General features: G+C 39.7%; 1 protein-coding gene across 2 annotated transcripts in view; it reads left to right on the top strand.

The window, feature by feature from the left end:
- Positions 1–27,440, top strand: part of iffo2b (intermediate filament family orphan 2b) — a 34,085-nt gene that overhangs the window by 5,008 nt on the left and 1,637 nt on the right. Inside the window, exons 2-8 of one of the 2 annotated variants that reach the window (XM_086292649.1) lie at positions 20,313–20,373; positions 21,722–21,817; positions 22,711–22,881; positions 23,747–23,895; positions 24,340–24,505; positions 24,648–24,746; positions 25,837–27,440. The exon at positions 25,837–27,440 is cut by the window's right edge and continues 1,637 nt beyond it. In XM_086292649.1, the coding sequence (XP_086148775.1) occupies positions 20,313–20,373; positions 21,722–21,817; positions 22,711–22,881; positions 23,747–23,895; positions 24,340–24,505; positions 24,648–24,746; positions 25,837–26,070 (976 nt within the window). In that variant the 3' untranslated portion in view covers positions 26,071–27,440. Of the gene's footprint in view, positions 1–20,312; positions 20,374–21,721; positions 21,818–22,710; positions 22,882–23,746; positions 23,896–24,309; positions 24,506–24,647; positions 24,747–25,836 lie in introns of both variants that reach the window. The other variant, XM_086292648.1, reaches the window with a different exon arrangement.

Here is a 27,440-nt window from a genome sequence, read left to right as displayed (position 1 = left end):
CATTGCCAGCACACCCAGTTCACACTGTTTTTATTCCTCCTTCTTCATTATGCTTTTATCACTTGGGGGTGTCAGTGTGACTCTCCCAGTAATTGCCGTCATTATGTGATAATGTTTGAAAGGCCATGAGAAGCGTTGCTGAAGCCGATGAGCATATCTGACAACCGGCAACACACGCTAAGAACAGATAGTGTTTCCAGTTCACTGTGACAGTTGTCTTGTCTTCATAGGCGGTGGCAATTTGCTTAAAGTTTTGCATTTTATAATTTTTGCACAGAGATACCCCAGATGGCTTTAGCCATTATGCAGATTGCCGCACAGGAGGACAGGCAGGGAGTGAAAGACGGCAGTTATTCTTGGAAATAACGTGCTGATACATTTTCAAATAGGTGCATAAAAATATAAGATAAAAGAGAAGTACCTAAATGATACTGTAGACGGCATGCATTTATGTTAAGTAGAGCTGATGAATACAAATTCTGAGAGCTGTATAATTTGCATTATTATAACCAACTTTTCCAGTGTAGTTCCCACTGCAGCGTTAAAGGACATGTCAGTGAGAGGCTGAGCTCCAGTTGAGATATGAGATCGGCGGTTCCCAGTCGTTGTGGTGGCCACTCCTAATTGGTTGTTTATTTCATCAGTGATCTGAGGCCAAACAACTGTCCTGCTGGATCACAGTGTGGAGACAGGGGGAGGCAGAACAGTCACTGGGCCTCCAGGGTATGATCTTCCGGCATGAATAATTCACGTTGCTGAATTTAGCCGTGCGTGGATCAATGTGATGAGAATTCAGTAAAGACACTTTTCCCGAGCCTTTGATCTCGGTTCCTGTGCGTCAAAGAGGTGAACATCGAAGCTGAGCCTCTCCTTTGAAAATCAGTAAACTACTTTAACAAATTACAGGGAGAGGTAAACTGCAATTCCAAAGTCAGCGCCTGCATTGCGTTTCAAATATCATATTTCCTGATGAAGAGCAAAGCGCTGTGCTGATGAGCTCCTGAGCCTTTGTGTGTGTCTGTGGTGCTGACCTGCCCTGCTTATAATCCAGGCCGTCTATTCAGGAGAGGGATTTTCTCTAAGCCGTCACCTAGCACCAAGGCTTCAACATCCAGCCAGCCCTGCGCCACATCCTGGCAATCAGCCGCTGCACTGAACTGGGGCCTCTGAAAGTGGAAGGCACCCTGCTGCTGAGATACAGAGCAAGAGAAAGAGAGATCAGTTCTCTCAGGCTACTGAGCTCCAGAGTAGAGTCTGTACTGTTTGTCTATGCTCCTTCTTAGTTCACAACATGTTTTTTTTTATCTTTCAAGGCAAATTGCTGACTTTAGAATCGTAGGTCGTATCCATTCTGTTGGGTCTAAAAGCTTTACAAACCTGGATTATACTCAGTGGAAATATGTAAAGGAAAAGAGCTGCTGATACTGCTTATTTGTCTTTGCTGTACACCTCAACTTTTATCCAAAAGTACATTAATGATCAATGATTCCCAAAATCACAGATAAGTTGGGAAGGAAGAGAAGATGGACCTTCTTCTCAACACCACAGAGAGTCTGTGAAGGCAACAGATCCCCAGATGAATGCAGCTTGTGACGAGGTATTTTAGGTATGAGATTGTTTGGCTGTAAAAGATTATGAGCCAGAAAGGTCAAGTAGCCACTACACAGGAGTACCAAAAGTTTATCAGTCTGAACACCCTGAGGATGCCTTACTTTCTACTGTGTGAGTAATGTTTTTTAATGGAAGCACTGGCCTATTTGATAAAATCATGAATAATTTTGGATTTTGGACTGCAAATAAGTAATTTGCTACTGGTAACTTGTTACATTTGACAGATTTATGTAGATACATAATATTGCTATGTAGTTTAAGTCAGTGTTTTTCGTCTATTCATGAGATTTGTTCACAATAATTGACTGAAACTGTCACTTACTGTGAAAATGCTATAGCAACGGCGTTGCAAAAAAGGAAACCTAGTTTATAGTGTTTCCCCATCTCCCTTCACAAGCCTTTCTTCTCTCAGTGTCTGGAGCTGCTGCTGTGCTATGCAGCTGTGGTTGATTATTCATGGGTATCGATACAGCTGAGAGCAGTGGCGCATTGCCATATTTAAAAGTGCAGGAATGCACCTGTCGGTGGTAAGCAGCTATGGCAAATATAGACTGAACTGACTGTGCAGAAGGGTTTTTTTGTAGGTTGGAAAGCCTTGCGACAGTTGCAGGGAAAGCAGGAGACAGATTAAGTTATTAATCAACAGACCTAATCTTTATATAGACCTAATAATGTGCCTTTGGCTTTCGGTTCAGATCTGCTCAGTTTGCAATGCTTTTGCAGCTAAAGCTCCTAATATGCTGGCACAGCGTGCTGACTTAATAATGTCTGTATTTCTAAAGCTTGTTATTCGAGAGGAAGTGCTGGTTTACCAGGCACTCCAAAAACATATATGGGCACTTTGGGCACTATATATAACATACAGAGCATGACAGCGGCGTTAAATATGTTTCAGCGCTTGAACTTCCAGCACAGAAGGCCACATGTGCCCTCCCTTTGAACTCGGTGGAAATCTTAATGTAGTGTGAGACTCGTCTGTCTTGTGTCAGTGACGTAAAAGACGGATCACACTGATGTTCACACTGTCATACCATGATCAGATATGGGTCGCATAGGGTCAAAAAAGTCAGATTTGATACGCTTTCGCATGCAGTGCGAACGTAGCCAAAGTGCTTTGACATTCTGTGGCAACGTTTTCATTATCAGCAAAAGAAAGTAAATGTTTGTTTAAACTAATGATTTTAACACCAATTTTTAGTCATGACCTGTTAAAAAAACATGCAGAAAATTGAATCTCTAAATACATCCGTTTCAGCTGATAATATTGTAACTTTTTATTCAAGCATTCATTTGTTGTTGATTTCTCTGTTGCTAAGACCATCAAGGGTTATTAAAAATATAAATCAGAGATGTGTTTTGACACTGCAGCATTTATTTTTTATTTTTTTAAATTAAAGCTGCTATTAACAGGTATTTTCATGTCTCCCCAACTGCCCTCACATGAGTAGGAGGAATGAGGCTGAAGCTGTAGCTCTGGCAGTAGATATTTCAGTAGTACAGTGCAATACTTAATAAGCAAGTTACCCCTGACTTTAATTTAGCATCAGCTCTCATATGAAAGTCAGCTGGCTCTTATATTTGGCACTGAAATCTCATGCTCTCCTTGTTATGTAAATGTTTCATTGATATAATTTCCCCTTTATAATTGGAGGAGATAAGGTACTCTGTCTGTCACCCTAACTTTGCAAAGATTGAGGAACCCTTTGTGGGTTGAGGCAGTGCCTAACAATTTCATTTCTGTAGATTTTGAGCAGGGTTGGTTAGTAACGAATTAACCATAGTTAGGACTGCATATTCAGATTACAACAAAATAACTGAAATCTACTTGGCAAACATTTGAAATTTGTAAAAATGTGAAGAAAGTGAATGAAAACAATAGCTACATGGAGTTAAAGTTACAGTCTCAGGAATTATTTACTTACTTTTCAAATCATTTTAAAATTTAAAATATAAAAATTGAATTTATGAAACTTGAAAACACACACTCACTCAGAGAACCCTTAATGAACTTTTTTTTTTTAACCGTTTTTATTGTAAAGCTCTTTGGTTTTTAATGCACAATATAAATAAATTTTATTTCCTTACTTACTTTATTATTGCGATGTAAGTCCACTTTATTTCGAATGAGATGTAGAAATCTAAATTTTGCTGTCAACCTCACCATATTTAACTTTTAAATAATCCAAAACAGTTCTAATCAACGTATTAAGCAGTGTTTTATCAAACCATAGCTGTAATTTGCTTCTGGTGACTGACCACTTGTAGAGAGACACTGAATACATTATTCTTGCTTTGGCTCCCCACAGCTAACAGACTCTTTGTGTCTCTGTTTACTTATTTTCAATTCCTGGTTTTTGTTCTTTGTTTCCTTTGTTGGACTTTCCATTGAAGTAGCAGTGGGTATTCCTTTCTCAGGTTATTTTGGTACACAAGTACATTATGCTATTGCTATTTTAAACTAGGTCATACACCTAGCCTTTGATTTTTTTGTACTTTGACTATACTCCATCAGCCATGAAAGGCTGATGGAGTATAGTCATCACCCCGCTGTGCGGGCGAGCGGCATGGACACCTACGTTTGTGAATGCGATAGCTCAAGAAGAAAGCGACGTAGGAGCTTTAAATTGATACCATAGGTATATCTACAAAAAAATCTTAGAAGAATTTGAATCTCATTGATCTCGACCTCAAGGTCAGAGGCCAAGTGTTCAAGTGAATGTTCTTTTATTTCTTATGTCTTTGTGTTTCTTCATGGAAACACTTTATATAATACATGAAAACCATAGTTTATTAGTGATTGATCTTTTCATTTTTTTTTCTTGAATAAGTCATGCTGGTTTATGTCATTCAGAAGTTGTGATTATATTTGACACATCAGTGCAGCAACCCAAGTAAAAAGGTAGCCAGTTTACAGGGATAGAAAAATGAAGAAAATCAGCAAATTACTTTTAACATTGAAGTGTGTTTCTAATAAAATACCAGGGCAGCTGTAATTCAGGAGGTAGAGCGGCTAGAGCACACATTGAGATGTTAAACTGTAACATAGGTGCTACATGCTGTCAGTGTTGTATGCTTTTAAAGTTCCTTTAATGAAAGTGGTGTATCATTTACATCCATTATAAACTGCATCAGTGCATTATGAAACAGTGTCATGAACTGTAGGCCGTTAGATTCAGATTGTTGCAACTGATTTAATTGAAATATGACAGTGATCGTGAAACAGGTGTATGTACACAGACGTACAATACGATGTTTGTCTCATAGTTCTATTATGTGTCACATAATTTCACTGTACACACCCTGGCCAGTGAGGATTTGTGCCAGAAGTGAATATCTTGATCTTCTTTATTTCTTTGATGGGATGTCACTCCCTGTGTACTCCACCCAAACATGGCCCAGACTTGTAAGCTGTTGATTGTGGTCTTATGCACTTGCAGTGATTCTAACAAAACCCCCCCCCTTCCCAAAGTTATAAAACTGTTAGGACATGGATTTAATGAGATGTTTTTACCAGTTAAGTCTTTACAGTTCTTGTGCAACGAAACATCTTTGTGTCTGTTAAGTCAATAGACAGGAGCCCAGAGCTATTATGAGAGCACTATAATAGGGCAAGAATAAATCAGTGGGAACATAACAACTTAACATTAGAGTAGTGTTCTTTGTAGGATGTGGGGTGGGGTCAGTTTGCAGTGTGGATTATGGAGACTGCAGGGGAAACTGATTTTCTGTCACAATGCTTTGTCGCTCCCTCTCCTGCATACTGCACAAATATGATACGCAGGCAGATGAATCCTTGTATTCTTTCCTCTTTTGAGTTCTGAGAAGAAAAACATTAATGCGGCCAATGAATTGCATAAGAACAATTAAGAAAAAAATAATCGACTTCACTGTAAAAATTTCACTTTCAGGTTCATGTCAGTAATTATGAAACTGTTAATCATGGAAACTCTTCGGTCTTTCCGCCAGACATTTAACTGCCAACTATTGTAAGCATAAACAAACTATTAAGTTGGGGTATTTTCACAGTGGCAACACCTTTGCAAGTCCATGCAGTTCATAAAATCACTGCCTTCATAAACACCTCGCTTTTACAGCAGTTATTCATTTTTTCAGGGTGAACTTGGGTCAAAGAGTTGGAATCTGCTGATAATTACCTGTGAACGCCCATTATATTGGTTGTTCTCCTGTAGTATGCCTCAGGGCAAGGAAAAGGGGCCCTTGACTGGCTTTGAGAGTTAAGCAATTAGATAATACATGTGCTTAGTGCAAACAAGTCAAGTTTACACCTTGGAAAAGCCAGTGCAGCAAGGCTTGGGCACAGGTCAGACATGTTACAACACTTGCTCCCAATTATCTTTCAGTCCATTAATGTGAAGGGAGGACAAGTGGAGTTGCACCAAGCCTTCTATTCAAATAGATGCTTTGATCAGTGGAAATTACTTTAAGTATCCAAGAAAAACAAAACCCAGGAACATGAGCTATGCACAGGCTACATGGTGCCCTGTTGTGGTGCAACAAGTTCATCTTGAAAAAGCTGGTCCACCGAGTAAAGACATGCAGCAGCTATATGAGCCGTGAAACTGCCCTGACGTAAACAAAGCTTATAGAAGCTTTAACCATGCTTGCTTATGACGATGCTCACTGCTTTTGTAGGAATTTAAACTAAGACTCAGATGTCTGGTTTTATGCAGAACATCCATCAAACTCGCTAATTATATTTTCCAGTACCTAACCTCTAATCCTAAATGTTATTTGTTTTCCCAGTCCTTTTCCAAAGAAGTACTACATCTCTGGACTAGTCTCGGTGTAATAAAAAAATGCTTTATTAAACGTCTGCAAGTACAGAACTGCAGCGTGTTAATGCCTAAACATATTTCAGCATCAGTTAATTAAATAGTGGATGAAATGTTACGTGTGTTATGTGTGAATTTCTTTACCAGTTAATGTAAATTAATGTTAAAATGTTGCTGTAGTGATATTTCAATATAGTGTAAATATACTGTGACCAAAAAAAAAGTACTAAAATTGAAATGAAAATTTTTTTTTAATAAAAAAAATGTCAACGCATTCAAGATAATAAAATAAAATAAGAGAAGATAAAAAGACAAGTGTTGAAATGTTAGATGCCACATGCACTGTGGTTACCAGATAACAGACGTGTGTGCGTAGACACCATGTGATGATGTGTAACTGTGCAAAGTAAATAACTGGTTTGGATTTCCCCATCCAAGCACATGTGTGTATTAGATAATGCCATGAATAATCTTAGCTAATAAACTAATAATAATAAATACATACGAATTTGGTGAATAATTTGATTATAAAAAGTTCTCAATACAAATTCTTTGATTCGATGTTTCGTTTGATGCACGCGATGTAAAGAACAATGTAAACGTGAGCGTTTCACCCACATTTGCGACTAAAAACAGACCTGCAATAAAAAAAGTATTTAGGAGCAGCGTGCGAATAAAATCTGCAGTAAGTCTCCAGAAGTTGTATGAAAATATGCAGATGAACCAGTGTCATAGCAGACTGGTTAAATCATACAGACTGCTGAAGGCTGACGCTGGCCGTCCTATTTTCCATGGAGGTGATACCAGCAGCAAACAGGGGTGAATCTAAAGGGGGCCATCGGGTGTACTAGACCAGCGGTTCCCAACCTTTTTTGCGCCACGGACCGGTTTATGCCCGGCCTTTAAGGTGTCGCGGATAAATACAACAAAATAAAACTAGTACCGGTACCGAAAAAAAAAACATTTATTCATAACACGTGAAAAGACCCAGGAAAACCGAGTTAACGATAAAAATGATAACAAAATAGCGCTGAAAACCGATAAAAACCCTGAAAACCATACATTTCACACCTGAGCCTCAACTCTCGCGGCCCGGTACCAAACGACTCACGGACCAGTACCGGTCCGAGGCCCGGGGGTTGGGGACCGCTGCACTAGACCATATTAACTTCAAGGCTCTTGTAACATTTTTCAGATTGAAAGTGAAATACTATAAAATATTGCATTAATTCAACTGCATAAATGTTTCAAAAATATAGAAATAAAAGCTTTTTTATACAAGCCAATAAAATGTACATGGGCCATTAAACTCTGAGCCCACGGACCTGAGGGTTAGTAGGTGGAACACTGAATTATTATTTATATTAATTATTAACATCTAGACCATCATGTCATCTGTTTTCAGCAGCACAAATACGTGCCTCCTGTTTATGTCAGAAAGCTTTTCAAGAAGACAGAGTAAAGGTACATTTATGCCTTAGTCTATTTTAGATTTTTAGATTTTGAAAGAACGGTGTTTTTGTTCTCTTTTGAATATTTATTATTGCTTATTAACAAGACAAAGGTATTTCTTATCCTGTTACACAAATAATCAATGGAATAATTGATGGATTACTTGATTACTAAAATAATCAGTAGCTGCAGCTAGGGCTGCTCAATTAATCGAATTTTAATCACGATTACGATCTGGGCTTTCAACGATCATTAAAAATGACTGAGCCGATTATTAGCCCCTCCCTCGTTTATCCGCGACACCTTAAAGGCCGGTCCGTGAAAATATTGTCGGGCATAAACCGGTCCGTGGTGCAAAAAAGGTTGGAGACCGCTGATTAAGAGGACCCGAGGGAAGCTCGGAAAGCTAAGCAGAAGTTATTTGGAGAGTGACTGCCGTTGGTTGAAAAGAGAGTTTAAAAAAAAAAAAAACTTCAGTGGTGTTGCACACTATTTTATATTATTTTTTAAAGTCATTGTTAACCCTTTAAAGCCGTCAGAGCAGCATGCTCCGTTTTGTGTAACTATTTTTAAATCCCTGTAGAACCTGGACCATGTAAGCTAGCGCAATAATTTGTTTTGCATATGAAACCAGAGGAGTTGTACTTACATCTCATACCATCAGCTTGTCCTCGGTCACGGTTTCCTTCCACATAAAGCTTTGCAAAAATTGCATAAAAAGCGCTTGCAGGAACAAAAACATAATATTCCAGAAACACGCTTCGCTGATCCGATCAGCTGTTCGTAACACTTCCCACAGTGAAACAGGCGTCAGCGCGAACTATCACATGTCCGCCATTTCCTGGCCGAAACCGGAAGTGACGTCATTTTCGCGGAAATGTAGTTTTTTTTACTTGTAGGCCTTAAAGGCCTATACTGGTCATGTTTGACTTTTCTGAATAGTTTCTGGGATGCTTAGAACTCGAATTGCACTGCTGGAAATAGTTTATTTTGATGCACCTGCTGTTTTCTTTGAAAATTTGCATCATAGGATTGTTTTTTTGTTTTTCCTGCAGTATATAAAAATTGGTGTATCTCCAAAATAAAACTATGAACACACTCAAAATAAGTTTCCTGTTGTTGTAAACTATTTTTTGCAACTTTTTTGTATTTAAAGTTTTGAGGGATAAACCTCTTAAATTTCTCCAAGTAGAAATATATGTAAAAAAACAAACAAAAACGATTTTCAATTTTTTTTTGTAGTTTATTGCACTTTTTTGCAATTAATGTAGTTACTATGGACTTAATTCATACATATTATTAAAATATGGGCTATAACAGTTGTATAGCAACTTGAAATGCTCCCATAAATGGCACTACAACATGTAAAAAAATAATATAAGCTCTGGCGGACTTGGTTCTATAGTAGGTCTTAAAGGGTTAAATATCGTCAAATAATCGAGATCTCAATTTCAGTGAAAATAATCGTGATTATCATTTTTGCCATAATCGAGCAGCCCTAGCTGCAGCCCTAATTTGGTGTGATCATTCAGACCTCTCACTCTCTCCAAAGTACATTTAAGACCAATTTGGCATAAAGGTTGTTTCTATTTATTTTTTAGGTGGATTTCGGCTTCATCATTGTCTTTTGTCTGTTTTTGTATTCCCAGACAGACCGGAAGATATTTAACTTAAAATAAACAACTGTACTAAAAGAAAATGGAGTGTTAAAATTATCATTGCCAGACGATTAACATAATTTGAAGTTGAATAAACTCAGAGAAATGTGCTTATCTCAGTGAGAGGTACTATATGTCCAAAAACTTCGTAGTGCTCACAAAAATAGCGTAAGAATCATCTAAATCATCTAAACCAAGCAGAAGAAACCCACTGCTCCCACGCCCCTGCTCAAGGAACATGACAAATACCCCAAGACAGATCTCCAAACACGTAACCTTTCAATCCAGCAATCCCACACCAAAACCCATGGGACCAAAAATATCTGCTACCAGTGTCCCTGCATCAGACCCTACATGATCAGACACCACAAGACACCATCTGATGTCTTTTGGATTCATGAGGGGTACCTACCCAAATCATTTGAATCGTTCATCCATTCATCCATGTGCTTTTGTAGCTGATTATTATTAAATATGTGTTGTAGGATTTTATTTGTCAGTTAGTTTTTAATAAACCAGCGTTTACATTTGGTACATAGATTTGTGGTCCTCAGGGTTTTAAAAATGTTCAGCTAATTTAATAACTACAGCATAATGGCAGTCCTCTCAGGCTCATCTTATAGCTTGCATTGAGTACTAATTAAAAATCTTAGCATGGAAACACTGTATGTTATACCAGCTCAGCATGCTAGCGTCAGTATTGTTAGCATCATCGTCAGGTTAGCAGGCATTGTTTTTGAGCACAGAGCACTGCTTAAGACAACATCATGGATGTAGAGTCTTCGTCCTCTGTCAGGGCTGTAACTGTGATTCACTTTAATAAATTAAATAGTCCCTGCAAGGACAACAAGTGGAAAACTAGAACTTTTACATTTTTTTAAATCTTACCTATAAAAAAATATAAACATATTCAAGGAGGAGGAGAAGATAATCCATCACAACATGTAATTAAAAAAAATCAGTGACAAAAAAAGTGAAAACAACAAAACCCCTCTTATGAAAAAAAGATTCTGAGAAATCAAAAGAACTGAAACATGCTGTGTTTCCTGTAAAACATAAGCATGTTCATCTGTGGTCACTTAGCAACACTGGTGGCTCCTGCTGGTTTCTGTGCCCTGTCTGGGTTAGGAGGGCTATATTTAAGACACAGAAACAGAAAAATCACCAGTCAGTGAGCAACGGGCCTCTCTGTGCACAGCTTACATGACAGTAGAAGACAAATAAGCGTGTGTGTGTGTTATTGACATGTACTGAGGTCAGAGAGGAAGGTGGTTAATTGGAACACAGAAATGAAACGCGCCTCAACCTTGCAGTGGTGTCTTGTCGTCAGTGGGCCTCTGAGCTGCTTTACGTGCTGGCCCTGATCCATTTCATGCAACTGCTTCATTTGCACCCCACATATGTCTCTCAGTGGAGTCTGGGGAAGCTATAGATTACAGAGTATCACCAAACTTAGTCGATGATCCCAGTGACAGAGTAACGAAGATCAAATTGTTCTCTCTATTTTGCATAACTGCGATATAGTCATGTCTTCCCAGGAAGCTGATCCTGTCAGGGCAATTTTCGGGGGGGGGGGGGGGGGGGGGGGAGTAATGTAGAGACACTAGCCTGCTGATTCAATGTTAATGAAAATGGCGAATGGTTGTGTCATCTAGAAGACATCGCATAGACACCTCTAGCTGTCCACCGGAGGAATCACAAGTACTCAGGACGTTTAGACATGATTTATCAAAGCTGTCAGCGGCCTCATTTCATACAAGCAGCTCAACTAAATGGCTAAGTGTTTGTCCTGCACGTAGTCCCATGTATTGATCCCTCACTCTGTTATCATGCAGGGCTTCCTGCTTTTCTCTCTCCGCTCGCGTGAGAATTTATTGTCACTGTGCCATTAAAATCTCTTAATAGAGTTTCGCCTAAGGTTCCCCTTTGCGGAGTTAGTTGAGAAAGCAGACACTGATTTGTGCCCTTATACATTTAAACTTTATTAATAAAGAAGGAATGTGATTTATAGTTTTCACAATTCAATTACTTAATTGTTTTAGATAATATTGTGCTAAACATACAGGAATTCAGTCAGACCAACATATCTTTTTGTAAATCACTGGCACATTTCTATGTGTTGCATCTTTGAGAAACACATTTTTACTAATTTCGAAGTCTCCCTCTTATATATACCAGTTTTCAAGTGATATATAGACCTAACATAGAAGAAAGATTATGAAACAAAAGAGCAAGCCGCTTTTGACTTCAGAAAAATATTCTGAATAGCAGGATTTTAATCTGCTCTAATATGTAGAATTGGTGCTTGAGTCTGTAATTTGTTGCCTGGTTTCTTAAAGCTTCCACACACAAACACTTTCCAGTATATCACATACTTGAAACAGGGTGTTGGCTGAACTAAAACTTTATTTGCGATGAACGACGGAGGCTTTGTGGTATGATATGCAACCACACCTCAAAGTTTTCCCTATGCTCTCTTTGGTGTTTACTGCATATTCCATGCTCTCTTCAATAGTTACCGCCTGTTGCATAAGTGTTTAGGACCTTTCTGATGAACATTTAATCATTAAGATAATAATCTTTGGATAGTCACCTCCAATTATTTTCACTCTGACAGTTTCACCAGTAAATCACTACGAGTGGCATAAAACTATCACCTTGAGCACTATTGTTACAAAGAATCAGGTGCGGATCAAGACTTGGATGGGTGCATGCTCCGTGTCCTCGGGCGCTGTAGTGGGAAAACACTGAGGCAATTTGCGTGCAAATGTAACTCCCAGACACACCACACAAGGCAGGGAGGGTTATTTGGCAAGCTGTTGTTCAACAGACAAACATATGAGAAATGTCTGTTTGATGTGATACACTTCAGGTTCCTCTTTCAGTACCACACTGCAGTATTCTCTTAAATCACTGATTTACATGAATCACGAAGAATCAAGCAACTTTTTAAAAATGTTCTACTCCAGTGCAAAAAGCATGTAGTGCTGATTTATATTACTCTATGTTATTAGATTAGATAGAATGAAATCTTCCATCCATCCATTCATTCTCTTCTACTGATCCTTTGCAGGGTTGCGGGGGAGCTGGAGGCTATGCCAGCTACCATAGGACGAGAGGCAGGGTACACCCAGGACTGGTCACCAGTCTGTCACAGGGCTAACATATAGAGACAAACAACCATTCACACTCAGATTCCCACCCACATTCACCCATATGGGCATTCACCCCACTGCACATCTTTGGACTGAATGAAATCTTACTTAACATAATTAAACTCTTGACACTGATGCCAAAGCACCAGTGTAGAGTGCTTTTAATGGCTAAGCGAAGTGAAACTTGCATGCAGAAAATATTTTCTACTCTCACATTATAGATATAGATAGATATAGATCTATCTATCTATCTATCTATCTATCTATCTATCTATCTATCTATCTATCTATCTATCTATCTATCTATTAGGGGTGCAACGATACTCGTATCGATATTGAACCGTTCGATACAGTGCTTTCGGTTCGGTACGCATATGTATCGAACAATACAAAATTTGTAATTTATTTTATCAACTTTCCTTCTGACGATGCTGTCTGTGTTGAGCGCTCAGTGAATCTGCGTTTGACTACTCCGCCTAGGCTGCACTGTCGAGTGCAGATCCACTGAGCCAACACAGACAGCATTAGGGCTGCTCAATTAATCGAATTTTAATCACGATTACGATCTGGGCTTTCAACGATCATTAAAAATGACTGAGCCGATTATTAGCCCCTCCCTAATTTATCCGCGACACCTTAAAGGCCGGTCGGTGAAAATATTGTCGGGCATAAACCGGTCCGTGGCGCAAAAAAGGTTGGAGACCGCTGATTAAGAGGACCCGAGGGAAGCTCGGAAAGCTAAGCAGAAGTTATTTGGAGAGTGACTGGTTGAAAAGAGAGTTTAAAAAAAAAAAAACTTCAGTGGTGTTGCACACTATTTTATATTATTTTTTTAAAGTCATTGTTAACCCTTTAAAGCCGGTCAGGGCAGCACGCTCCGTTTTGCGTAACTATTTTTAAATCCCTGTAGAACCTGAACCGTGTAAGCTAGCGCAATAATTTGTTTTGCATATGAAACCGGAGGAGTTGTACTTACATCTGATGCCATCAGCTTGTCCTCGGTCTCGTTCCACATATAGCTTTGCAAAAATTGCATAAAAAGCGCTTGCAGGAACAAAAACATAATATTCCAGAAACACGCTTTGCCGTTCCTATCAGCTGTTCGTAACACTTCCCACAGTGAAATGATGCACCTGCTGTTTTCTTTGCAAATTTGCATCATAGGATTGTTTTTTGTTTTTCCTGCAGTATATAAAAATTGCTGTATCTCCAAAATAAAACTATGAAGACACTCAAAATAAATTTCCTGTGGTGGGAAACTATTTTTTGCAACTTTATTGTATTTAAAGTTTTGAGGGATAAGCCTCTTAAATTTCTCCAAGTAGAAATATATGTAAACAAAACAAAAGCGATTTTCAATTTTTTTTGTAGTTTATTGCACTTTTTTGCAATTTATGTAATTACTATGGACTTAATGCATACATATTATTAAAATATGGGCTATAACAGTTGTATTGATGTATAGCAACTTGAAATGCTCCCACAAATGGCACTACAGCATGTAAAAAAAATAATATAAGCTCTGGTGGACTTGGTTCTATAGTAGGTCTTAAAGGGTTAAATAAATATCGTCAAATAATCGTGATCTCAATTTCAGTGAAAATAATCGTGATTATCATTTTTGCCATAATCGAGCAGCCCTAGACAGCATCATCAGAAGGAAGAGCACAGGGCAAGCTAGCGAGACAGAAGTTAAGCTCTCCTTGCAAAATGGCAAATTGAACCTCCCCCACCCTCATTCAGATCTGGCGTTTGGAATTATTTTGGTTTTCATGTGACGTATGACCCTGAAGGTAAGCAAGTCATGGACTAAAGTAAAACAGTATGTTGGATGTGCCACGCAATGCTCAATTACATGGGTGGGAACTAGTGTGTTAGCGCAGTTAGCTCGTTAACGTGTTGGCCGTCTAGCCTCACGCACGGGGCGATCAGGGGTAGCTCGTTAACGGAGATTTGCCGTGTTGTGGCGTTAACGTCATTTCAACGAGATTAACGCTGACAGCACTAGTGGGAACACAACGAATATGACTGCACATTTACGCCAACATCATCCTAGTGCAAAGACAAGTGGAAGCAGACAAAAACAACAAGCATGCTACAAACTTTATCCGAGTCATTTAGACAGCCGTTAGCACATGATTCTCCTTATGGGGACCTGATATGTTTAATATTGTGGCGAGCTCAGAGAAGGTGGAGACGGAGGTGTCGTTTGGTCTTGCTTCCCGTGAGCTAGCCAGGGAACACAGCCGTTTATTGACATCTGCAGAAGAACACTGCCGCTAGCTGACTGCTCAGCGCGACAACCGCATAGCAACAACAACAACACACAGGGCGCCCTCTGACCCCGGAAGTACACACCGTCGCAGCGAGAGGGCGTCACCCGTCACTATGGCAACATAAACAAAACATAACTGTACAAACAGAATCCCGAACAGCCCTGACCCGCTACATAGCCCCCACCTAAGGCGTCAGTCGTCCCCAACGACCCCATTACCCCACACAAAGTCCTGCAAATGTCCAAGTGCCTTCTTTTGGCGCACCGGCCGGTGTTGTGCCAAAAAGTGATTGTCTGCCAAAAACTGATTTCCGGTATTTGCCAAAAAGCGATTGCTCATATTTAAAGTGCTATAAGTAACTTGTTGGGCTATAATATGTTAAACATATGTCAAATGCATCCCTTATGGATGACATAAAGTCATCTTGAGCCACAAACAACATTCGTGTAACAAGATACAAGCCGCAATCAGTTTTTGGCAGCGACTTTTATATAACCTTTATTTATGCAGTAAAAAAAATCTCATTAACATTAAAAATGTATTTTGTAAGAGTAAGTTGCCCAACAGGACAGCAGAAACGGCAGCAAATATTACAATAGTTCTGTAAAAATATTTTAAGTGGGGATAAAGGACCGGATTGGTTATAATGTAAGTACAAGTTGTAAAGATACTTAAAAAACAGATAATTTTTTAATTCTTTATGTAACCCCTTTGTATCCCCTGTTCACTGAAGTCTATTTACGAACATACGTAAAGATATTACACATAAAAAATACACAGAAACACTGGAAATCAGTTTTTGGCAGACAATCACTTTTTGGCACAACACCGGTCACGACCGGCGGGAGAAAAGTCACTCGGGTCAGAACATGGGGTGCTACCATCATCCCACTTCTGACACCAATGTGGCAAGCTCAGACAAGGAGGAGACGGAGGTGTCGTTTGGTCTTGCTTCCCGTGAGCTAGCCAAGCAGCACAGCCGTTTATTGACATCTGCAGAAGAACACTGCCGCTAGCTAACTGCTCAGCGCGGCAACCGCATAGCAACAACAACAACACACAGGGCGCCCTCTGACCCCGGAAGGACACACCGTCGCAGCGAGAGGGCGTCACCCGTCACTATGGCAACATAAACAAAACATAACTGTACAAACAGAACTCCGAACAGCCCTGACCTGCTAAAATATGCTACTGAGAATATAGCCCAGAAGAAGCGTATAGTATAGCTTTTATTTTGGAAAGAGCCATTTCTCTGTAATAAACTCTCTTTTCCAAAGATGAGTGATTCCTCAATCAGATACATGGCTTGCAAAATCGCTAGCCCGACATCCCGGGGCTAGCGATTTTTCCAGTCGGGCTACCAAAATCTATCTCTGCCCTGCCCGTCGGGCTATTGTAGGAAGGAAAATATATGTCAATGCTTTTGCATTCTTTCGGAAATGTAGCTGGGTAATTATGTCATTGGCATCGATGAGCCACTGTCAATATGTGACATATTGAAATCAAAAAGAAAGTGCAGCTTTATGGTTTCATGGACAAAAGAATTTCTGTGGCTGCAATATGACGAGCTATATAACCGGGGCTGCACATAAGTGGTCCGCAGCTGCGCATTCGCTGTCAAAAAAAAAAAACGCGCACAAGATATGAAGTTGCAACGCGTGTTTGCATACATAAGATTTTCTGGAGGAGGACAGACATTTGTTTAGAACTCTTAAAGATGTCGAAGAAGCTCCTTTAAGCAATTACTTTGGTGTTCCTCCACCTCCAAACAAATGTCAGAAGGAGTCCGAACCACAAAAGAAGCGCGTATTCTCGGAAAAGTGGTTGCAGGGGGTGAGCTGGCTTCAAACAAATGATGAACGCACAGAGATGTGGTGCGGAATGTGCCGTGAAAATCCCACTCTAGCGGACAAAAACAGTGCTTTTTATATGGACGCAAACGCGCGTTGCAACTTCTTATCTGGTGCGCGTCTTTTATTTTGACAGCGAATGCGCACATGCGGACCACTTATGTGCACCCGTGTAAATAACATAATGTTCTGCCGGGTGTGTTGTTGGTTTTCTCTCGATTTCTGAGTCGACAAGCGCCTTTGTTACTGGGACCAGTCATTTTAAGAAAGGCCCCCATTAGAACCCATGAGAAATGCAAGAAATGCATTATTGCTCAGTCTGCAATATCTTTCCCAGAACAAACACCAATTGCAAATAACATACTAAAAATAAACCTGAAAAATCTGTTTAGAACAGCGTACTATGTTGCAAAGAGTGAACTACCACTGGCAAAATTTAGCCGTCTTTGCAAACTTCAAAAAGCAAATGGCCTAGATCTTGGTTCCACTTGTCTCTCACCCGTGACTTCAGTGGAAATTTCAAATTCAGGATCTGACACAGACTGATTCATGTCCTACACAGTTCTTACAAGTTCATAGAAATTTCTGTTCAATTAGAACCAAGTATTTGAGTTGATGATTGTAATTTTTATACAATGTTGTAATTTGTTTTTCAACAATTTTTTGACTAATGTTTTGTTTCCTTTACAATATTATACTTTAATGTATAATATTGTAAAGGAAACAAAACATCAATCAAAAAATTGCTCTCTTTTTTATTCGGGCTACTTAAATTTATTTTGGGCTTGTTTTAATCAATTTTAAATCATGCTTTTTATTTGTTCTTGTTTCTAATGTCTCTGTAAAGCACTTTGAATCACCTTGTTGTTGAATTGTGCTATACAAATAAACTTGCCTTGCCTTGCCTTGCCTTACCAAAAACTGAAGAGTCCCTGCCCAAAGGGCTACCAGGGATTTTGAAATTTTGAGAGCCCTGAGATATATTTATTTTTTTAATTACTTTTGTTTCAGCAACATTAAATTTAAAAACTGTACTTTTGAGTTAAACTATATATTTACAATTTTAATAAATGACAAATTAAAAAGGCATGAACATTTTTTTTGTATCGAAAAAATATCGAACCGTGACACCAAAGTACCGAATTTTGTGTATCGTTGCACCCCTACTATCTATCTATCTATCTATCTATCTATCTATCTATCTATCTATCTATCTATCTATCTATCTATCTATCTATCTATCTATCTATCTATCTATCTATCTATCTATCTATCTATCTATCTATCTACCTACCTACCTACCTACCTACCTACATACCCGGATATATATATATATATATATATATATATATATATATATATATATATATATATATATATGTCCAAAGAATGGTCCTAAAATCAGAATAATACTGGCAAATCTCAGATGTCAGAATATGACAGAAATGAAATCTCTTTGATATATTGCTAAAATTCAAGCTGACGTTCTCAGCAGAATAAACACATCTGTAACAGCATACCTTTTAATTTATTCAGAGCCTGTGTCTGGCAGTAAACAGATGTGCATGAGCTGACACAGACTCTAATCCTCCTGCTGTCTTTGTCCTTGTAAGGAGACTCCCGGTGTTCATCTTGATTAAGTCATGCCAAAGGAACATGAAAAGCAGAGCCACGGCTATGGCAGACGGGTCAGATGAAGTAACTTTGCTGGAATGTCAGCTTTGTTTGGGTTAGCCATTTTTATCTAGAAGCTTACAATGATGGTGTCTGAGGTCGGTGAGGTGTACTTTTATGGACCGGTGATTTGTAATGGCTCCAAATAATGTGGAAGCAACTTTGATAGGTGATATATAGCTTTGAAAAATGTATTTCCTTGATTTACTCCTATAAATCAAGGGAATCCTATATTCCCATGATTTCACCAACAGTCTGAATGAAAAGGTTCTAGTGTGCATTCAGGAAGTGACAACACAAGTAAGACAGCGCGTAATGCAGGTGCTGTTGTGTCTGCAGAGGATGTGATGCAGTTGTGAACCTCACTGACCTTAGCCAGAGTTCTGCTGCAGACGGGCAGAGTGTTGTGGACACAGTAAACACCACTGCCAGCATTTTTTAGAACAACAAGGCTTCAATCACGAAGCATGCTGGCACGCCCTGCCAGGGAATACTTCTCTCTAATTAGACAGTGTACGTTCACTGGATCCTGAATGGAAACAAGGCCTATTTTGTTGGAAAAGTGAATCTCTAGTGACGCATGTTCTGACTTTTGGCTGTGGTGTGCTTCTCCATTGTGAAGGCTATAGATGATCTAACCCACAATGAAGCAGTGTTCATCCCATGTCAGCTTTCTCTCTTACAGTAAACATGTATGGTTAGGCATGTGCTGCTTACACCGCTCTTCCCACTGGCTTATTCGGTCTCTCGCACAACCTCACAGAAATCCCCTCCTGTTTTTATCCTCCTCTGTGGCCCACAGTGTCTCATACTGTGCAGCTACTTCATATTCCTGAATGAGTGTCTTGTTCATTCTGAGTGGCTTTTGGAAAGCATCTGTGACTCAGCATATCTGCTGTCTCTCATCCTGGGGCACAAGAACAGTGGGTATTAGTAGGACGCTGAACTGACCGACGCAGTAGCCTGAGCCTCCTGTGCTTTGTGTGCAATAGCTTCATACTGCAAATTGAGCAGGCTCCTGATTTTGTTTATACAGAGCTGCCATGGTGCGGAAGAGTTATATGACGAGAGAGACAGAGGAAGGGAGGAAAGACCTGCATTGCTAATCATAGCTTTCAGCTAACAGGGGGGGTCTGGTGGTTTATTTTTAGCAGCACTGGTGGTGTGACTCTATAGATGGCAGTGGCAGTTGGTGTGATGGTAGAGTCACCATTTGTAGGTTTATTGGCACTGAATGCTGCAAAGTCATTAATAGCAGACAGGTGGAAAATAATTTGACCATGAGGTTGTTATTGAGCAAAATGTTCTTTTATGTCTGCTAAACATCATATTTTTTTCTCCTAAGCACAAGCGTGACTTATCGGCCTAGATTGTTTGGTGTGAATTCAGCCCAGCTTATCTTTAATACATTTTGGAATTTCAGTAAGTGTTGATAAGTGTCTTCAAATGTATAATGACCAAACATTAGAAACATTAAAACACATTTCTGACTTCACAAACTTGGGATTGACTTGGGACAGGACTGAAGCATGGTGGCATGTCAGTCATGTTTCAAAGACTATTCACGAGCAGTGTTTGTAGAAGGATGGGACTCAGTTCTTCCTTATTGTCTTCATTGAAGCAGCGTGGTTGTAAAGACACTGTTTAAAGAAGAAGGAGACAAAAGATCGAAAAATGGGGTGGTGGGATGGTGTGTGGGTTGTGGGTGTGGTCCCAGTCTGTCAAGGACGTTTTGTAATCAGAGATGGGAGTATTAACTCCACAAAAGTACCATTACACTGTCTGCTGGGCCCCTGGGGACAGGCCGACGGTAACTGACCCACCTCTGTGCTCTGTGTTGCAGATGGGAGGAGGAGCTGTCCAAACGAGAGCAGCTGGAGTCAACGGTGACATCCCTGCAGCAGGTTGGGAAACACTAAGAACACACAAACAATAACATATATTCTACTAACATACTGATGCACAGCTATTTGATGGCTTGGTAAGGACAATTTAGTACATGCAGACGGGAATATATAAAATAATCTGGAAAATGGCATGTGCATGCATGCATTTGCATTTGCAAAACTGCTATACAACACATCCATAAACATACAGTGTTATGCTGTGTGAGCACAGCTGGACTAGAAGCAGCTATAACCAGGAGGATGCTTGATTGGTTGTCAGATTAGAAAAACCTGATTACAAACCCATCAAGAAGAGCCTGCTGGCCTTGATATAGATACGAACGTCAAATATCACCAACACTCCACCATTATGTTTCTGCTCAGAGGAGTTGAAAGGAATACATGTAGAGGTAAAATCAATTTAAAGTGTCACACCTTGAGGCTCTATTGACACTGCAACACACACAGTCCCAGCTACTGTTAGTGTCTCAACCAGCTGGCATCCATTGCTTTTTTCGGCTTTTGCGCAAATCGATCTGGGACAGCATCCGTGTATGTCTTAGATTCTGGGTCAGCAAAATCCCAGATAGAGAGGTGGAGTGGTATCCCTCTAGGGGCTTTAACCTTTTAGAGCACACAGGCTGATGTCGCTGTATGCATAAGAGGTGGGGATTTCTGCAAAGGCAGTAAATTCTGTGCAAAAGCACCATTTATATTCAGGGCCCAGAGCCAGAGGGCTGTATGCTACACAGAAACAAAAGCTGGTACTCCTCTGGTGGTGAATTAAACCAAGGCAGGCTTAACTGTTAGCCTTTCAGTTCTACTTGCTAAATAGTCATCTTTGTGGGTTTGTGAGATTTTAAGAAAATACTATACGAGTAGTGAACGTAATGTTCAAAAACAGGTATAACTACCAGTGCAGAGTTTAAATGGATGGGTTGACATTTTGGAAAATACTGTTATTTATTTGTTTGCTGAGAGATAGATGAAAAATAAAAATTATCCTACTCCCACACTGTGTGCTTCTTGTGCTCTACCTGAAAATATACAGTGAGGATGAGACTGGGAAATAGTAGTACAGCACATAAAGGCCCGAATAAAATAACAACTTTGTGGTGCTTGTAGGTACAGTAAATTCATGGATTCTTTTTGAGCCAGTAAGCTGGCTGTAGGCAGGAGAATGGTGTCAGTCCCTTTATCTGAGTAAATAAGGTTCTTAAATTGTTAGTCAGTTTATCTAGTTTCCTGTCCTTATACACTGTGGTCAATATCCTAAAATGCAAATAGCCTCAAGTGAAAGCAAATGTTTGATCATGCAAATATAAACCTCCTGGTCTTGCTTTCTTCTCTGTGACATCCTTTTCAGAGCGCCCAGGAGGCAGGAGAGGTTCAGGATGATCTTAATGAGAAAGTGGACAGACTGAAGGCTGAACTTGTGGTCTTCAAGAGTCTCATGAGTGACGTAAGTGTTCGTTTAGCACCAGGGTGAAGTCATTATCAGTTTTCCTTTCACTGTGTTGGCTCCCAAACTTAAATAAATCAGGTTAGTGTTCAAGAGTTGACAACATTGACAGTTACTTCCCTGCATGACCCCTCCTGTAGCATACAGGTATAAAATTTATATATATATCTGTGATATATAAAATACTATAAATCATCCAAGACAATATTCCTGAAATAGCTCAGACAGCAGCTGTAGATCCAGAGCACTTCCTGTTCTGTGCAGCACTGTATTGTTCCCTGGCAAGTCTGCTCAGACTGATATACAGTTCACTTGTGATAAACTGCAGGGGGGCACGTCACAGCTCGCAATTGCTTGGGGATAAATATATGCACATGCTGTTTTTGTTTTGTAAAATACTGTTGTTTAGCCTGCTTCTGTTTCATGGATTTTCAATTCTTTGTCTCTTTTTGTGTGCTTTACATTACTCCCTGTTATTTGCATTAAGAGAAGGGTAAGTGATGCAGAAGTAGAGGATGTTTTAGGAGGCATAGATTAGTTAAAACCCTACAATGGTTAGACAGTCTGTATTTGTGCCTCTGGATATAATTGCTCAGAAAAAAATATCCATATTTCCATGCTCCATGTCTGCCTCTGCATACTTATCAGACCAGAATTTGCATATTTTTTATTAGATAATAAATAGGCCAAAGTATAGTTTTTGAACTGCACATAGATGAATGCACTAACATTATTTTGCAAGTGCTTGTTGAGATGAATAATTCAGATAAAAATGACAGTGTTATGTTGGTGTGGGTAGAGTCGGCATGGAAATGTGGGACGCAATTTAACACCAGCTGATAATCACGACGGTATGAACGTCATCTAAAGAGCCGCTCTCTGTCCTCATACAGCAAATGTCTGACCTGGACTCCAAGATTCAGGAGAAAGCCAGGAGGGTGGACATGGACATCTGCAGGCGGATTGACATCACGGCCAAACTGTGCGATGTGGCTCAGCAACGCAACTCAGAGGACATGTCAAAAATGTTCAACGTTAGTCCCGCAAGGTCGCTTCCTGAGAAGGCAAGTGTCCATCTGCCCCGGATTCATTTGCTCTCTCCCAGTTTCTTAGATGAGCCGATAGTAAATGCAGGAAGAAGCTAAATTGTATTGTGAAGGAGAAATTCGGCACTGATGAGATGAAATCTGCCAGGTGCTCGCTGTGTGGTGACTGTTACTTTCCTTCTCAGCTGATCATGCACTGAATGACACCCCCCGCCCTAAATGGGCATCGGTCCATAGCTGCATGTTCGCAAATATGCTCTCATGCAAACACGTAAAAATAGACATGGAGAAGACTTATGTACAGAATGCACGCGCACACACACAGACACACATAAACAAAAGATGAAATGCTGACCTGCCAACTTTTCGCTGCACACAAGGTTATCACATTGCGCCGACATTGCTGGCTGAAGCCCAAGAATAAATCCTCCGTGAACCAAGCTGGTGACTTCTCATGTACCACATGTTATATACGATCCTACCTTTAATGAAATTTGTCAATTTACAATTTTTATATGCCAATAAATATTGATCTGTAGATGAGTTTATGAAGCCTGCTGTCAGCGTAAAACATTTATGCATGTTTGTAAAATGCATGCGAACAAGAGATACATGCACATGTGCAGAAAAACACAGTCTGTTCTGTAGTTTTTTTTTTTATAAAATATGAATTTCTACGTTATTTTATTAGCTGTATATTAACTTTAAGCATACATGTCTTGCACTGCGTCTTTCTGGCTTCTGATGAGTGCAGGCTCATGACTGAAAATGAGGCCTTTTGCTCAGTATTTGACAGACTTCTGCGTGCTCTAAATTGCCATTATTATGCTTAATGAGATATATTAGGTTCTCTGTAGATGCAAACGGTCTTTGTGTTTTTCAGGGTGCCATGGCCTGCTGCAAGAGAAAAGAACGCAAAGCCGTGTCCGATGAGGAGAATTCAGAGATGGATGCCGAGCCAAGTACTTCAGAGGAGGAGGTCCCCGGGTCTCTCAACATCACGGATGAAATGAAACGCATGCTTAACCAGCTGTAAGCGACACTTTTCATGGATACATGCACCAAAAGTAAAACTGGTATTTTGTTTTGAATCAAATTAAATGAGCTCTGCACCTTCAGCATGCCAGTATAGTTTCTGGCATGTTCCTTCATCTCCCTCTGGTGTTCACAGTTTTGCAGCTAACAGTCAGTGTGCTCCTTCAGCAGAACACAACAGATATAAATATATGGCCATTTATTTACCACCAACACTTAGAATATTTAAGAAACATTACAGTTTCTGCCTCTTTCCTTTGCTACTTCTGTGTTCCTTCTACTTCCCTTTTTTGGCTACCCTAAGAGCACTTCTTTTGTTTCCAATGACCTTTGCTGAATATGTTGGCTTTTATGGTTTCCTCCATCTTTCTCTTTCTTTTCCTTTCCATTCTCTGACCTTGTCCTACACAGACATTGTTCAGATAACTCCTTTGTTGCCAGGCGTGAGACATTCGAAATCGACGACGACTGCGACAGTCTGACGTGGGAGGAAAACGAGGAGACTCTCTTGCTGTGGGAAGACTTCGCGAACTACAACATGCCATACACCCTCGCGGCGCCGACGAGCACCTGCCCCCGTGAGGGCACCAGCGAAGCTGCGGATCCAGTGAGTCCTGTGTGCATTTAGATGATTTGACAGCATGGGGTTTTTAAAGTCATGCAATTCACAGTATAGATCATTGCTGTGGCTGCTGTATAAGACATTTACTCATGCATGATGAATGAGGTTTCTGTCTGTGCTCTCTAAGGACTCCCAGGATGGAAGCCTTGGCAGCCTCATTGACGAAACAGAGTCACTATTTAAGACCAGAGAGCAGGAGTACCAGGAGACCATCGGCCAGATCGAGGTAGGCGGACCTACCAGCGACCACACAACACATGCTCATTCAACCACTAAAACATTTTTTCTCCTCAGGAATGAAAGGAAAAAACTGTAATTTGGCATCTTAATCAAAAAATAATAATGAGGTTTTTTTTCTTATCCTTGTTTTTCTAAAAGAATAAATTGGAAAATTCAAGGATTAAGAAAAATTTATAATAATTTAGCATTAAAATGGCATTTCATTTCAAGAACTTGTACATCCTAACCAGTAACCATTAATAGATTAACCATTACAGAAACATTCAAATATATTTTATTAATAAGCAATACTGTTAATTTAGGGCAGCTGTTGCATGAACCTTACACTGGGTGGTGATCTAAATTTATATCCCAGAAAGAGACAGCGTGACTCAAAGGAGCCTTATTTTGTATGTTAGACCAAATGGTAGCAGGCAACAATCAAGAGAGATACAAAATAAGTCAAATGTGGCTAAATTTCTCTTAAATTACCTTTAAATGAGACACTGAAAGGTTACAAATACATAAAAAATGTCTAAAATGTGATAAAAAACTGCAACACACCACATCTGCACAATCAGGGTTCCCAGAGAATGAATCAGCCCAGTTCTGATTCATTCTTGGAATAAGGCTGATTCATGCCTTATCAGGCATAAATGTCATGCCTGATAAGTAAAGTGCAAAGATTCCTTTGGCTTTGATTTATTTAGCTACCAGACAATTATAAACTTATGCTCTTGCATGTTATGACTGATTGAGACCAAATGAGGTGAAGACATATAAACTTTGCTAAGTTTTTGATTTGATTAATTTTATTATTTCAAGTCATTCTTCTTTGGAATTGGACCTGCCTTAGAACGAACTGCAGTAGCTGTTTCTTATTGCCCCCATCAACAGTAGAAAATGTGACATTTTTAATTGTATTTCCAGAGAGTTCAGCTTTGTTTTTACAGTCATTAGCAAGGTTTAGCATCTTAACATGCTAATCCAAGGTGATGATTCAAGAGGTTTCTACCCACCTATAAACATTTAGTTTGGCCTCGTCCTTACTCTACTTCTTTCTTCTCTGTGTTGAATCTTGTTTTTTATGCTTTCAGATGGAACTGGCCACAGCAAAGAGTGACATGAACAGACATCTGCATGAGTACATGGAGATGTGCAGCATGAAGAGAGGCCTTGACGTTCAGATGGAGACCTGTCGACGGATGATTAAAGGCGGAAGGAACTCTCCCTCTGTCAGCTCTGTGGCCAGCAGCGACTCAGGGAACACAGACGAGATCCAGGATGAGATTTCGGACAAGGACGCAGAAGCTGAAGTCGCCGTTAGTTGATGACTGCATTGCTGGGCTTTGTCCCATCTCCACTTGTCTCCCCGCCCCTGGTTATCACAGGATTTAAAGGCCCGGCTAGAAAGGCGGACCAATCTAAATCTGGGCCCGTTTGACCTAGTAATTAAAGTTCTCTCGGTCGTCCTCACTGGTGCAGACCCAGAACTGGTGCTTTTATACTATTTCTGTTGTTTAGAAAGTGGTGGTGGTGGGGGGAACGTCTTTGCTTGGCAAAGAGATAATGAGTGCGTAAAGAAACCATGCTGTGCTCTCTTCCTCACTGCTGCCTCGCTGGATCCTCGTCCAGAGCTTTAAATCATTTTTGGGATAAGAAGAAGAAATATTTTAAATGGGCCGAGAAGTTTTTTTCTACCCTATTACGATCCTTTATTTCTAAAGGAATTGACAACAGTACATATTGTGCTCCTTGTTTAGTCGAGAACGAATACATTATTCACCAAAAATATATCCACCTTTTACATTTTTGAATATTTATTTTAGATTCCAAAATGTTGGGTCTTCTTAATTTGAACATTTTATATTATTATTTGAGCCCAGCTGGGCTACTTGCAATCCAAATTAAACTGGGGTTTTGGGGAATTTAAGTGTCTTCTGCTGGGGAGACAAAAAGAAGTGGAGACAAATTGTGTTGGGTTTTCTGTTGGTTTCTGAGGGAACTCTGCAGGGTTTGCCAAAGCTGACAGAGGAAAGGAGCACAGCCTTTTGATGCATCAGTGCACTATTCAAGTTCTATGCAATTTAGCTGGCCTTATTGTTTGGACTGGCTTTCACCCTTCCTTGTTTTTCTTAAGACCACTAGCCTTTTAAATAAAGCAGGTGTTTTTCTATATATCAGTTTAAGAACTTGTGTTTATGTATAAAAATAATCTTAGTATCAGACGTTTGTTGTTGTTTATTTTTTTCCTCAACATCAGTAGTAAAACAAACTGGAACAGCATCTTGTGACACCTTCATTCATGGCAATAAGCACTGTAAGCATTTGTTAGATGTTATGCTGCTGAAGCTGTTCAGATTTACTTTGTTTAGGAGACGTTGTTTCTGTCCTGTGCACTTTGTGCACATTAAGGCGGGTCATTTAAAATTGGATCACATCCAGAAGTTCTATTAAAAGTTATCGAGTAAAATGAATCATCAGTGTAATCAAAGCCGAACAAGTTAAAACCAAAGGTCACGTCATAAAAGCGCTTCGCTTTCACATACGTCTAACACGTATACATTCAGTTCATTCATGTGCTTTAGTAGGAAGAAGTTTTTGTTGTTACATGTGATTTCGGTTATACTCCTGATTGTAGACTATTTCATGCTGTCCTGTAGTCAGGTTGCACATCCTGCTTTGTCTCTCCTGTATTGGG

Source organism: Aulonocara sp. 'chitande type north' Nkhata Bay, linkage group LG5 (genome assembly GCF_057382095.1).
Source record: "Aulonocara sp. 'chitande type north' Nkhata Bay isolate Kocher_YH1m ecotype deep benthic linkage group LG5, A_spYH_male_GT1.1, whole genome shotgun sequence".
NCBI lineage: Eukaryota > Metazoa > Chordata > Actinopteri > Cichliformes > Cichlidae > Aulonocara > Aulonocara sp. 'chitande type north' Nkhata Bay.
This window is presented reverse-complemented; position numbering and strand designations above follow the sequence as displayed.